Raw genomic sequence first — 12,369 nt, 5'->3', positions numbered from 1 at the left:
CATTCAAAACACACCGGCTTAATCATACTTTAATCACAGAGTAAAAAAAAAAAAAAAAAACAACAACAACAAATGACAACATAAGCTTCGAGAAATCAAGTCATTCAAAACACTTACATATTCAACACCAACATACTTTTACCATTGAGAAAAAAATTTCTTCAACATTAGCAATATAATGTAATATAGCTATTACATTTATGAGTTATCCTCACTTTGGTAAACTAACCATAAAAAGGGGGGAAGGGTTGTTCAGGCATATGCATGTTAGTATAATTACTACACACATCATTACAGAAATGGGTCACTATGGTACTTTGGGTTCTCACATGAAAGTATCAAAGTCACCATTGCTACAAATATGTTCTCTTACTGTGCAAAAGAATCTTGGTACTTGGTAGAGTTCCATTCTAGGCATCCCTTGGTGCAATGGTGTGGTCTCCTCCTTTGATACGATTATGAAGTGTCCAAAGTCGTTTTTGTTATTTTGGTCAAATTTCAGAGTATCAAGTTGTTGAGGTGTTAAAAACTATAATCGGAGTTTGAATATAAATTAAGTTGATTGTCGAATAGTCAGGCAACTAATTAAAGATAAACAATTTTATGTTACCTTTCCTTTTTAGTACTTTAACCAAAAGCTAACTCTAGTTTAGTTCATTAAACAAAAATCATGTGAATGGAGTTAGTACTTAAAGTTATCAGTCACAACAGTTTAAGAATCATGCAAGAACTGATGATGTCTTCTCAGTCATATTTCCTCCTTTTGGAAAAAAAAGGTAGATGTCCAGATCAAGAAGCAGAAGAGAGGGCCCACAGAAGGTAAAACATTTTTTTTACTAAGTGTTTGATGAGTGATTCCCAATTGGCTTTTCTAGGCTCTAGCCAAGTAGCAAACTATTTGTGCCAAGGTACAACAATGGTTATTTTTTGCAAAAAGTATGACAGTACATGACCATTTCATGAATTATTTTCTTTCACCACTATCACACTATGACTAAAGGAATCTTAAAAAAAATGTCTCACCATTGATACAAGGATAATTCTTCTTATTACTTAGCTTGGTATAGAATTGACCCCTAAAACAACATGATCACTCTGAGACTAGTTGTTACATGGTACTTGACTCACTACTAGATCAATTCAGAAGGGTCCCGGAGTCAATATAACAAGATAACATTAACATTGACGGTCTGGGTACTTTAACCTTGTGTCAAGCACTGTAATTATCCTAGAGAAGTCTGTTCATTATGGGACATAGTCAATTAACTTACTATGATAAATCAATAAATATCAGTCACATTGATTTTCAGGTCAGGTCATTTTCAGATTAAATAAATTGGGTACAGTTCGGATGATTGGGTACAAGTTCGTTTTGCCAAGTCGTCCTTCCACGATATAGCTCTGGGAATCATGCACCAGACACATTTTCAAATAAGCTTTTATGTTATGAATGTGCTTAAGATAAAACTAAAGCAATTCCGACCAAAACATCAAACCTACTTAATTGAGTTTCCAATGCACCGGCGATTATTATGTTGGTAAAACAGTTTAACTAGTAAGGGGAGAACTTACCAGTTGTGCTCCTGGATAGATAATGGAGTCACCAGAGATACTTGTCCTATCTGGAAAGGAGAGGGGGGAAAAAAAGTTCTGCATTAAGTCAATTCTGAATTAAAAGTAATGAACTATAATTAGAAGAAGGTTGTAACCAAGATATGGACATTTATAAAAGGTTAGCTTCTCCTGATATTCAAGGAAAATGGACCCAAATTTCGGCCAAAACGAATCAAAACAAGCGACTAAAGGAAGCAGTGGTTTGTGATGATATACAAACACCAAGATTGAAAAAGTCTCTAGACAACAAGAAATGGTCATCTACATGAAACCGCAAAAGAAAAAAGGGAGAGTAAAAGAGTTAGGGTATCTTAAAAGATGGTTGAAAGGTAGTTGAAAAAGGGAAAAAGTCAGAAACTCTTTAATTGGTGGAAGGAAAATAGACAGGTAGTGCTCCGTTAGTCTTTTAATCCCTCCTAAAAGCAGTGATTATTGACATGTCAACTTTGTAAATTTGATGATTACACCACTTCAATGAAGATAACTAGCCTACACTCCTTATAAAACCCTGATTATTAAAAATTCAACTAAAATACGAGTTTTACATTAAATGACCTTACTGATACTAATCAAACTAAGCCTGCTAAATGCAACATATATTGCTAGTTTTGCTAAGTTGATCATAATAATTGAACTAGTCAAGAAAATGGGATAGATAACAATGAAATTACAAGGATATATTATATATAATGCAGATGGAATGACAGAATACCCAGATAGAATTTTCTTTTGATTACAGAGATAGGAGACTTTTAGACTAGAATGCTCCAAGTGCATATGCAGATTATCTAGGATTCAAGGAGTGCTAAACCGCTAATGCAAATGACTTATTTAAGTATAGTAAAATTACCAGTTGTCATAATATTTTAGAATTAAGACAAACTAGTTGCTTATGTAGTTTGATAAACCGTGTTTTTTGTTGCTGTTAACCAAAAGAATGTCAAGAGAGGTAAAGAAAAAGAAAGCCCACGAGAATTCTGCTTCAGAGTCCAGAAACAGAATTTGAGCAATGTTGCATACCTGAAACAGGCTGCAACAAAGGATGAAGATGGCAGTATCTGATGCAGCAAATTTGGTGCAATCTACACTGAATTCAAGCAATATTTCTTGGTTCCAACAGCCCCTCAACTGCAAACATTTACAAAACACTACTATACTCAAAAACTCTGAAAGTCAACAATTCCCAAAAAAGGGAGAGTATAACAATTAACAAGTACAGTGATCTTAATATTATACAATCAGTAAGAGCACGAGATAAGAGCTATCAGTATCAAAGTTTTACTGCACCAGGAGTAGAACTGGATTGACAGGCGTAACCAGTCTAACCACTACCGAGAGCCTAGTCTAATATGTAACCATATAAAAATAGGCAGGCATTTACCTGTAGCTTGACGACCAACTGATCATGACTACTATCAGGAATAAGTCCATTGCAATAAATTCACCAGGACATAAACCTTATCTGAGTTGATTCTTATCTGACATTCTGACTCTGATACAAAAAAGTCAAATTTAAGAATAATACAAAGTATCAGAATATCAGTTACAGTAATTACATTAATGAGACTTAAACGGAAAATGCAGCTTTATTTGACGATTTTCTCTGCCGATACAACTAGAATATGCAAGGTATGTTCATAAGTTCTCCTCAGAGCTGAACCAGAACATATTTGGGGCTGGACATGAGCAAAACACGAATAACCAGGGCATGTCACATAAAAATCGCATAAAATTCTCTAAAACGATTTACATATTAAGAATGGAACATAAAGGTAATCCAACCCCAAGTTCCCAACTTTCAAGTTTCTAAACAGCATTTGCAAACTTTGGGTTTGATCCTTTAAATTTAACAGGAAAAACATCTGCTATAATTCTTTCAAGATCAAATAATTTATGTAAAATCCGATTTTCTGATAAAAATGGCAGGTTCTATTTTTTTTTTTTTTTTAATATTAAAAAAAAATAAATTAGACTCATACGAGTATATGACACACATTAGATACTCAACAATGGTGATGCAGGCATTCTCTTATTGTTACAAGGCGCACATCAAATGTGATCTAAGCTGTTATAAGTTCTGAGTTATCAGAAGGGATAAAATGCACCTATCTTCATCTTCTCAGAAGTGTTTATCAACCAAATGCATCCATGTTTAATATTAATATGTCAACAAAGAAGTTGGCATCCAGATTCCAGACTCCTAGACACTTGAATTCAGGTCAATCTGCCCTCGCCCCCAAAATCAACAAGCCCAACACCTACTTTTGATGAAGTGGCAAGTGCCAAATACTCCATAACTAATCAAACAAGATACTATGAACGAAACCAAGTTCTGATTTTGACTCACACCATGATCAAGCCTGAAATGAGAGTATGACACAAAATAATTTCAAATTTAGACCTGCCTTTAGTATAAAAAAAGAGAAGGAAAAAAAAAACACAGAAAAAATAGTCAAGCTACAATTGTGTTGTAATAAGTCTGGCTAAGGTGGAGTTTTGCTGTTGTTCATGAATGTTGTGATAATACCATCATTGCATATCAATGACCATCCAGTATGCATTAATCCTGAGCCATATGCGGTTTCACAGCCTGGTTGTTACGTAGTTGAGACAGCAGTGGCATTCCATTACCAGACAGTGTAATATGAAAGTTAGCAAAGCAGTTTTGTTTTGACCATACAGGCATGTGAGCAAATACTATTGCTACATTTAACTAGAGTTCTCCACGTGTTGATAAATCTCTGTACAGAGACGAAAAAGTTAAAATGCAATCTTCTTCTAAGTAAATCGAGTTGTATCAACCAGATAGAAGTAAGTTTGTGTACCTCTGGACCTTCTTGCTACCACAGCGGGATTCTTTGGGTGGTTGTTGTACATTCAATTTAACAATTCCCCATAATAAGCTTCATTGTTCATGAAGATAAGCTCCGGCAAAATTTCAAAGCAGATAAGACAATTTCTAAACACAAAGTCAAACTGGAACACAGCAACAAAAGAAAAGAACAAACAAGCAAAATTATATTAGCTATACAAGAGTTCTTCAGTAATACAAAATGAATTTTGGCTCATAGAAGAACCTACAGCAACCACAAAATCTGTTAATCATATATAACCGTAAGCATGTAAGAAGAATTTTATAGCTCGCACAATCGCTTTCACTTATATAGCTCGATGCAGCAAGTCATTTCTCAGAACAGAAACTGCTACATGTTTTCCCAACACAGAAAAAAAACAAATATATGAGAAAAGAACAAGAATCGGGCATTGAATTTGCATTAGTGACAAGTTTAACATAATACATTGAATAAATGAATTTACAATGAGGCAAATCTTTTATACACCCTAATCTCATAATCTTGAGCAAAACAAGAACACATTCATCACATACTCTATCAGTCAATCATCCTTGGAAAGTCTATTTTTTTTCCCCAACTATGACACACCATAAATCATCAAACATCATGCTAACACAATCAATACGAAAACGAATTCGAAGTATCTACCAAAGGACCAGAATACAAATCCGAACCGGAATCATTGGCATCCTTGTGACTCATACTCATACCATCCTCAAGAATCTTCAACAAAGCTTGAGCTCTTTTCTTCCCTTTATCACTCCCACTATCAACCACTTCCCCTAACCCATCAAAAACCAACCCTAAACCCACCTCCCTAATCTCCTCCCCAACCTCCTCCCCACCAATCTTCACCAAATTCAACAACCCAGAAACCGCATTCTCTTTAATCCTCGAACTCGAACCCGTCTCAGGATTCAACAAATCAACCAAAACCCGAACCCCAGCCGCCTTTCGAAAGGCCTCAACACTCTCCACACACCCAGCAACCTGCGCAATCACAGCAGTTGCATCCTCAATCACCCCAATCCTCCCATCTCTCACCACAACCCCAAAAATTGATTCAATTGCCCCAAATTCCACCATTAAAGGCCGATTCAAAGGACACAAAGACAACCCAAAAAGCGCTTTCAACCCATCTTTGATTGACCGAGACGGCGATTCCCGAAACCCTACAATATCAATCAAAGAATACACAACATCCCTTTTACCCCCAATTACAGAACGATAATTCTCCTCAACGGAGAGGCTGTAAATCGCGGCGGCGGCGGATTGCACGGCGGCAGGCGGGTGTGTGCGGTGATTAGAGAGAACATAGGAGAGAGAATCGAGAACCCCACGAGTTGACATGATGGAATTTTTACAGGAAATTGAGATATTCAGCAAAGTTGCAGCAGCGTTTTCTTGCTCTAATGGTGTAGGAGAGTAAAGGGTTTCAGCAAGGAGAGAGATTGCTGCACCTTCGTCTTCTTCGGCGATGATGGGTCGGATTTCTGGGTCGTTTTTGGTGAGTAATCGAAGCTCACAAAGTGCTGCGATTCGGGTTTGATCTGATACTGAACTTAGCTTTGAAATTAAGGATTTTGTTGTTCTTCGTTTTACTTCTAGTTCCATCTTTGTTCTCCCCTTCAAAAGGGTTGTATCTTCTTCTTCAATGGAGGTATTTGAGTTGCTTTAATGGAGTTTTATTTCTGGAAAATTTGTTGGGTAGATCGATTATAATAAATGGAGTTTGACTGTTATTTGTTTTAAAATTAGTGAGGAAGATCATGTAGTCGTCGGGTGGGAAGAGGTTGGTTGGATTTTCAAAAAATTGTGAGCTTAACTCGCAAATAAAACATTTATTTGGCTTTGTTTGGTTCAATCTAATTACCCCTCTCATTTTATTTTATTTTATTTTTTTTATATTAAACAAACTACCATCTTTTTAAAGAAAATTTATTATTATATTTTTTAAAATTACCTTGTTTTTTAAAAAAAAGTCATATCCTATTATTTGGCCTCTATGACTTCAACAACATAAATTTATTAATAACATATACTAACTAATATTCTTTTTATTTTTTATTAACAATTTTTGAATAAAGAGAATAACATTTCAGAAAAAAAAAAAAAAAAAAAAGAATCATGCATGATAGATTTTATATTGTTCACGTACGCATTGCGTGTGTCTCTTAGCTTATAATATATAAAGAGAAAGGGATTTTTGGGTGATAAATTTCACTACTCCCAAATTACCCTTCTCAATTTTCAATATTACCACTTTTTATTCACAATTAAAATTAAAAATTAAAAATTTAAAAAATTAAAAATTAAAAATTATAAAATTAAAAATTAAATATTATAAAAAATAAAAAATAAAAAATAAAAAATTAAATATTATAAAAATAAAAAATAAAAAATAAATAACTACCTTATCATAACTGTTTCCATCTATCCTTTACAAAAAAAAAAAAAAAAAAAAAATAATAAATAAATATTTTAAAAAAAAATAAATAAATAACTACCTTATCATAACTGTTTCCATCTATCCTTTCCAAAAAAAAAAAAAAAATGCTCCCACACCTAGAATAAGTGAAATTAGAATTTACTCTTTATTTTTTCTTTGTTGGGAAACTACTCTTGATTAATTTTTTTATTTTTACACTGGAACTGGCTTCAAACTTAAGCCAAACTGATACAAGGTTTTTTTTTATAATCTTATTTCAAACTTAAGCCAAACTGATACAAAGGTTTTTTTTATAATCTTATTTCAAACTTAAGCCAAACTGATAGAAGATTCATCAACTTTTTTTTTCATAATTTTTTTTATTAATATATATTTTTCTTATCAACTTATAAATTTACACCAACATATATTTATTGTTGGTTATTAGAATAATGATGAGTATATAGCCTAATTAAATTTTTTAAATTGCACACACACGAATGCGTGTGTTTCTTACCTTGTATTAGTAAAGGAAAAGAAGAGAAAGGATGGGAAGGGAAAAGAAAGGAAAAGAAGGGAAAAAAAAGGTGATTTTATTTTCCAATATTTGGTTGATGAAAGGAAATGAAGGAAAGAGAAAGGAAATTACTTTTATCTTTCTCTTTCCAGTCAAATTCCTCCAATTTTGGAAAGAAAGGAAAGCCAAAATTTTGTTAAGAGACTTTCTTCTCACTTTCCTTCCTTTTCTTTAGATTTTTATGACATTTATTCAACCAAATATGGGGATACGATTAAAACAATTTCCTTTCTTTTCTTTTCCATCCAAATCTCTTCAACGGAAGGAGTACGGATACTTGGTAAAATGATAAAATGGTAACCTAGTGAGAAAATGTAAAAGAGAATGGAATCTAGAGGGTTAGGAAAAAGCCGGGAGAATTGCACTTAGCTACTTTTGTTAAAACTCTAGAGAAAGTAGTACATCTTCACACTTGAGAATTGACCTGGAGTGTTCAATTGGTGGTTATTTAAGTATTTGTACAATGTGGGAATTGATTTCACGTGTGCGTTCAAGAGATGATGTTAGGAAAAATAAGTGATAACGAATTGACGATGGATATGTAATTGACTAAACTAGGGATGTAACTATATACTCGTTAGAAACCTTAGACGAGACATGATCTTGTAAAAGTCGCAAACTTTACTTCCTCCTTTTTTTCTATTTTTTTTTTCAATACTTGTAACAGTTTGACTTTTATATTATTCATGTACGTTACGACTAGCTTTAATGTTTTATAGGCAAGAAAAAATATAGTCATATGAAATCTTATTAGATTCGTCTCGGTTTATACTATTTTAATATTGTAGCTAACATTTACTATCATTTTTACATATTCCTAATTAAAGATATAAACGATTGAAATAATACATCGACAAGCGTGAAAAGAGAAGTGTTGCAAGTATATTAAAAAAAAAAAAGAACAAAGAAACAGAGGAATTATGTGTTTTGGACTAGTTAATTGTTCTAGAATGATTTTGATTAGGAAGGTTTTAAATTTCAAATCTAGAGTATTCGGTTTATTTTCTTGTTCCTTACAATACCTATATTAATTCTTACAATATATTCTCTCTCACGATTTAGATGATATGGTTTAATTGGTAGTTTGACACACACACACAAAAAAAAAAAAAAAGGTTTATGCATAAAAATCAACTTTAATATTCTATTATGTGAAAATTGATAATGAGTAATTTTTTTACGGATTTTTCATCATATACTCCTGAATTTGCAACAAGATGAGAGAAATTTGATTAATTATACATCGTAATCACTTTAGATCTCTCCCCCAATTCCTGAAACCACTTTTCTCCTTTGTTCGATCCCTAAAACCACTCCTTATCTCCGTAACCATATCCGTATGATTGCTATGAAGACGAAAAAAGGAAATTTAGGGTGGTTTTGAGGATGGAAAAAAGAAATATGGGTAATTTCGAAGGGAAATTAATTTTGGCACACCCTTATGTGAGAAGAGCATAAAAAATTGTGCTCTCACATAGGGGTTAGCCAAAATCAATGAAGGCCCTGTTCTTTTGAGCTTCTAAGCAGAGCAGAGCAGGATTCAGTAGAGCAGAGCAGAGCAAAATTTCGGTAGAGCAGAGCCGATTAAAGCAGAGTAGAGCAGATTTCATTATTATTATTATTATTATTATTATTACTATTATTAATTATTATTATTTTATTATTATTATTATTATTATTATTATTAAAAATTAATAATTATTATTTTTATTATTATTATTAAAAATTAAAAATTAATATTTGTCATTATCTTAAATATTAATTTTTATTATAAAAAATCAATTATTATTATTATTATTAATATTATTAATAATAAGTATTATTATTACCATTATTATTACTATTACTATTACTATTATTATTATTAAATATTAATTATTATTAATATTATAATTATTTAATATTAAATGTTATTATTAATATTATAATTATTAAATATTAATTATTATTATTATAATTCAATATTAATCATTATTATAATTATAAAATATTATTTATTTATTTATTATTATTATTAAATATTAATTTTTAATAATATTATAATTATTAAATATTAATAATTTATTATTATTATTAAATATTAATTTTTAATATTATTATTATTCTTAAATATTAATTATTATTATTATAATAATTCAATATTAAGTATTATTTTTAAGCTAAGCAAAGCAGAGCAGAGCAGATTTTAGCAGAGCAGCTCTAAAGAACAGGGCCTAAGGGTATGCCAAAATCATTTCCCATTTCAAAGGTAGGGGAATGTATTTAGGGTGATGTCATGTCCTAATTAACTCTAATGATTGTCAAAGTTAACAATCATTAATCATCAAGGGTATATGATGTATTTTTTTGGAAAAATGGAAAAACAATAATCCCACCTGAAAACAATTCCACCTTCGATTATTTCAAAAATAATCCCACCTTTTACATCAATCTTCTTTTAACAAGCCCTTTGACCAGTTACCTGTTTTACAGGTTAAGTATTTTTTTTTTTTTTTTTTTAGAATTATGTCTCCTCTCCACCATCACCACTGCCATTGCCACTGCCACCCTAATACCCCACCGTTGCCACCCTTAAAAACACTAATGGCCAACCAAAATAAACCCACCCCCTTTCCTGCCACCCTACACCCGTTACTACTTCCCCTTACCTCTCCCAATAGCCACCTCCCCACAAACCAAAACCACCATCTCTCCACCAACCAATGCTAACCATCAATCGCTACCAGCCCACTACCCCACGTGTAAGCTGTAACTCACCTCCAGCAACATCCATCGTTGCCCATCAAGCAAAAGATAAAACATCCTCCAAATTTCCACTGTTATTTTAAGAAGATTGAAATTGGAATTTAGTTGCAAGCAAGCAAACAAAAAACATAAAAATGCATTAATCAAGGAAAATAAAGAGGAAATAAAAAACAAAGAAACCTGGTCAGGGACGAAAATGGAGGAGTTATAAGAGGAAGAAGAAAGGCTTTGTGAATTGTTCATGGCTAATTAGAAAGGGTTAAAGTAGTGGGAAATTAATGGAGGAAAGAGCGACATTTGCACCCTGCATTTCATCAGTGCGTGGTTTCTACAAGCGCCTGTACCATGCATTGTACAGAGTTACATGCGTTTCTCGCGAAAAGAACATGTTACACAAATGTAAAGAACATACATCTATAGTGAAAAAACATACTACTAAATTGTAATGAACATATACCTAAAGTAAAAAGAACATATTTTCACCAAAATAGTGAAAAGAACATATTTCCATGTTCTTTAATTGTGAGTGTAATGTACTTTTATTTGTAATATTATGTTCATTGCTTATTGCGAAATGTTTTTTGAATTTCGTCTTTAAAATATAGTGGGTATATATAAATAATGTTTATTACATAATATTATTATGTTCTTTATTAATATTACAGATGTTCTTTAGATAAATAAAAAAATAAAAATATTTAGTTGTTCTTTACAAAACAGATATATGTTTTTTTTTAAAAAAAATTATACGTCTTTACAAAATAACTACATGTTCTTTTTGTGTTTTTTGTATGTACCAATGTGTGTGGTTTAAAATTTTCAGTATTTCATAGCAACAACATCCATCGTTGTCACCCAAAAATCTCACCCCACAACCTCCCTCCTCAACCAATGCCAGCCCACTATCGAGACCACCATCATCGTCGCCCAGCACAGCAATTAACAATATTTAAATTAACCCAAATCAACAATTGAATTGACGATAAGCCCTTTAATTATTTATATGAAAAAAAATCCACGTTTACCTTAGAAGTTACTTTAATGGGGGAGAGAAAGCTCACAGGCTGCTCAAATGGAGAACTTAGATTACATTCAATGGAGAAAAGAGAAGGAAAGGGGTGAGATTGTTTCAGTGAAAAAGAGGAAAGGGAAGGGGAAGGGGGTGGGGTTGGTCAACTGGCGGGGAAGGGGATGGGTCGGCTCCGGCTGGAAGGGAGGGGCTGGTCAGGTCAGCTGCCATGTGCCGAGGCTAGCTCCGGCGAGGGTAAAAGGAAGGGAAGGGTGGAAGTTTTTGTTTTTTTTAATTATCAAAACAACCAATTAGATAGCAACACCTGTCAAGTTACCTTCTCTAACCAGTTGCTAACCTAACAAAACAAGTGAAGGCTTGTTAAAAGTAGATTTGTGTTAAAGGTGAGATTATTTCTGGAATAATCGAAGGTGGGATTTTTTTTCAGAAGACTGAGCAAAGGTGGGATTATTCTTTTTCATTTTTCCTATTTTTTTTTTAAAATTTAGGGATATATGATGAATTTTAAAAAATTCATAGGTATGTGATGAATAAACAAAAAATTCAAGGGTATATGATGAAAACTCTTTTAATGTGTAGTTAGTGGGCTGTGAAGATCGTTACTCTTGTTGGCAGAAAAAAGGAGTTGATTTTTTTTTTTTTTAATTAAGGAAAAATGAGACCGACGTGTGAAAGAAAGTAATATAGAATCATTGAGATCACTCCTTAGAAAAAAGCTAAAAGTGTGTCAATTATGGAGTAACGGAGAATTAAGGGAACATTTGATAAGTAATTCCTATCAAATATAATTCCCTAAGCAAAATGATAGAAGAAACTGTATTTGTACATGAATCTCATAAAACAATGGAAAGCAAATAAACAGTAGGTTCACTAATGAATCTGAAAAACTAGAATCTGTAATGAAAACCCAATTTAAAAGAACTACTCAAAAAAACAAAAAAAAAAAAAAAAAAAAAACACACACACACACACACAGGTTATAGGGTTCTAAAAACAGACTATAATTTACTAAAAAAAAAAGACTAGAATTTGCAGTGTATCTTGGCCAAACTGTTACTTAATGTAACAAACATCGAAACTTTCTAGCTTTGACAAGCGTCTACTTGGTACTTCTGCAGCG

At 32.4% G+C, this 12,369-nt stretch overlaps 1 protein-coding gene across 1 annotated transcript; it reads right to left on the bottom strand.

Annotated features, from left to right (window-relative positions):
- Window positions 1-4,650: 4,650 nt before the first annotated feature.
- Window positions 4,651-6,360, bottom strand: LOC145584662 (U-box domain-containing protein 39-like). The gene has a single exon (XM_081641477.1). The coding sequence runs from the start codon at window positions 6,081-6,083 to the stop codon at window positions 5,088-5,090; it is 996 nt and encodes a 331-aa protein (XP_081497603.1). The 5' UTR covers window positions 6,084-6,360; the 3' UTR covers window positions 4,651-5,087.
- Window positions 6,361-12,369: the final 6,009 nt, after the last annotated feature.

The sequence above is a fragment of the Chenopodium album genome, chromosome 16 (genome assembly GCF_948465745.1).
Source record: "Chenopodium album chromosome 16, dcCheAlbu1.1, whole genome shotgun sequence".
Taxonomy (NCBI): Eukaryota; Viridiplantae; Streptophyta; class Magnoliopsida; order Caryophyllales; family Amaranthaceae; genus Chenopodium; species Chenopodium album.
This window is presented reverse-complemented; position numbering and strand designations above follow the sequence as displayed.

What these genes read in the sequence shown, in the direction of transcription:
- LOC145584662 (XM_081641477.1), bottom strand. Translation starts at nt 6,083, where the DNA reads ATGGAACTAGAAGTAAAACGAAGAACAACAAAATCCTTAATTTCAAAG.